This window comes from Echinops telfairi, unplaced genomic scaffold, assembly GCF_000313985.2.
Source record: "Echinops telfairi isolate 266 unplaced genomic scaffold, ASM31398v2 ScPeMD7_7468;HRSCAF=8506_0, whole genome shotgun sequence".
In the NCBI taxonomy this organism is placed as follows: domain Eukaryota; kingdom Metazoa; phylum Chordata; class Mammalia; order Afrosoricida; family Tenrecidae; genus Echinops; species Echinops telfairi.
In genome coordinates, this window is record NW_022111369.1 from 62,562,581 (window position 1) to 62,563,921 (window position 1,341).

Here is a 1,341-nt window from a genome sequence, read left to right on the forward strand (position 1 = left end):
AACGTACAACAACAAAAGCACACAAATAATTTGAGAAGACTATGAAATGAATAGCAATATCAATAAGAAAACAAAACAACGATTGCCATTGAGTGGATCCTGAATCACAGTCAGCCCACAGCATAGTACACACGCTGTGTGGGTTTCCAGGGCTATAATCTGTGCAAAATGCTAGCTGCAATTTTCTTCCACAGAGCAACTGGTGGGTTTGAACCATCCACCTTTTAGGTAGCAGCCATGCACTGTGACTGCAGGGCTCCTAAGAAATAGATTGTCTTTTTTGGTTATTTAGGAACTCTGGTGGCATAATGGTGTTATGCTTTGGCCTTTCATCTGCAAAGTCAGCCGTTTGAAACCACCAGCCTCCTCAAGAGAAAGATGGGGGTTTCTATGGGAAATATGTTTTATTTCTATGGGAATAAACAGGTACAATCTTAGAAACTTAAAGAGGAAGCTCTACCCTGTCCTAAAGGGTGGCTAGGAGTGGAAATCGATTCGATGGCAGTGAGTTGTGCTTTTGGTTTGGGTGGCATAGTGGATGGCTAATCCACAAGGTTGGAAGTTCAAACCCACCAGCTATTCCTCAGGAGAAAGCTGAAGCTGTCTGCTCCTGTAAAGACTTCTAACCTTTGGCTAGAACCACAAGCCTTGAGGTTAGTGATCCAGTGTGACTTCCAGAGTAGTGGTGCCCAACAGAGCCACCCAGGCCCCAGCACACAGCCTGGAAAACCCTGTGGAGCACCAGTTTAGGCTGGCATGAATAGGAATTGAGCCTGGCAGCAACTAACAACAACAGGTTTGATTGGCTATCATTCTGAGTTTTAGACTCCATCCAGTTTTTCCATGTCACAAAGTATGTTCCACATGTCACATACCTCAGTGTGATTTCTGAGCTTCTATGAGACCAAAGGGTAATTCAACCAGAGTAACTGCTGTTGGTTTTTTTCCTTCTCCTAACAGTGCAATTTTGTCTTCCTATTTTTTAAATGAACACCTGAATATTCATGGGAAAATAGGCTGCATATTAAGTATACTGGGGTCAACTGTGATGGTTATCCATGCCCCTCAAGAAGAAGAAGTTGCTTCTTTGAACGAAATGGAAATGAAATTGAGAGATCCAGGTCTGTAGCCCATTCTGACAAACCAACCGCCCAAATTCTGCCCCACCCTCCTCATCCAAAGGTATTTTGAATCATGCTACTGTAGGCTCCCTCGCAAGCCGGCTTGTGGGTTGGGCGGTGCAGTCGGGCTTAATGAGTCTTCTCTAAAGAGGACAGAACTTTTTGTTTCTGCATCCACTCTACATAATGCAAAGAAGAGGTGGAATGGCCCAGACAAAAA

General features: G+C 44.1%; 1 protein-coding gene across 1 annotated transcript in view; it reads left to right on the top strand.

Moving 5' to 3' along the window:
- The window catches only part of NIPAL1 (NIPA like domain containing 1), an 8,397-nt gene extending 7,268 nt beyond the window's left edge, over window positions 1-1,129 (top strand). The window contains exons 5-6 of the mRNA XM_013005570.1: window positions 455-463; window positions 925-1,129. Of these exons, the coding sequence (XP_012861024.1) occupies window positions 455-463; window positions 925-1,129 (214 nt within the window). The remainder of the gene's footprint in view (window positions 1-454; window positions 464-924) is intronic.
- The last annotated feature ends 212 nt before the right edge of the window (window positions 1,130-1,341 follow it).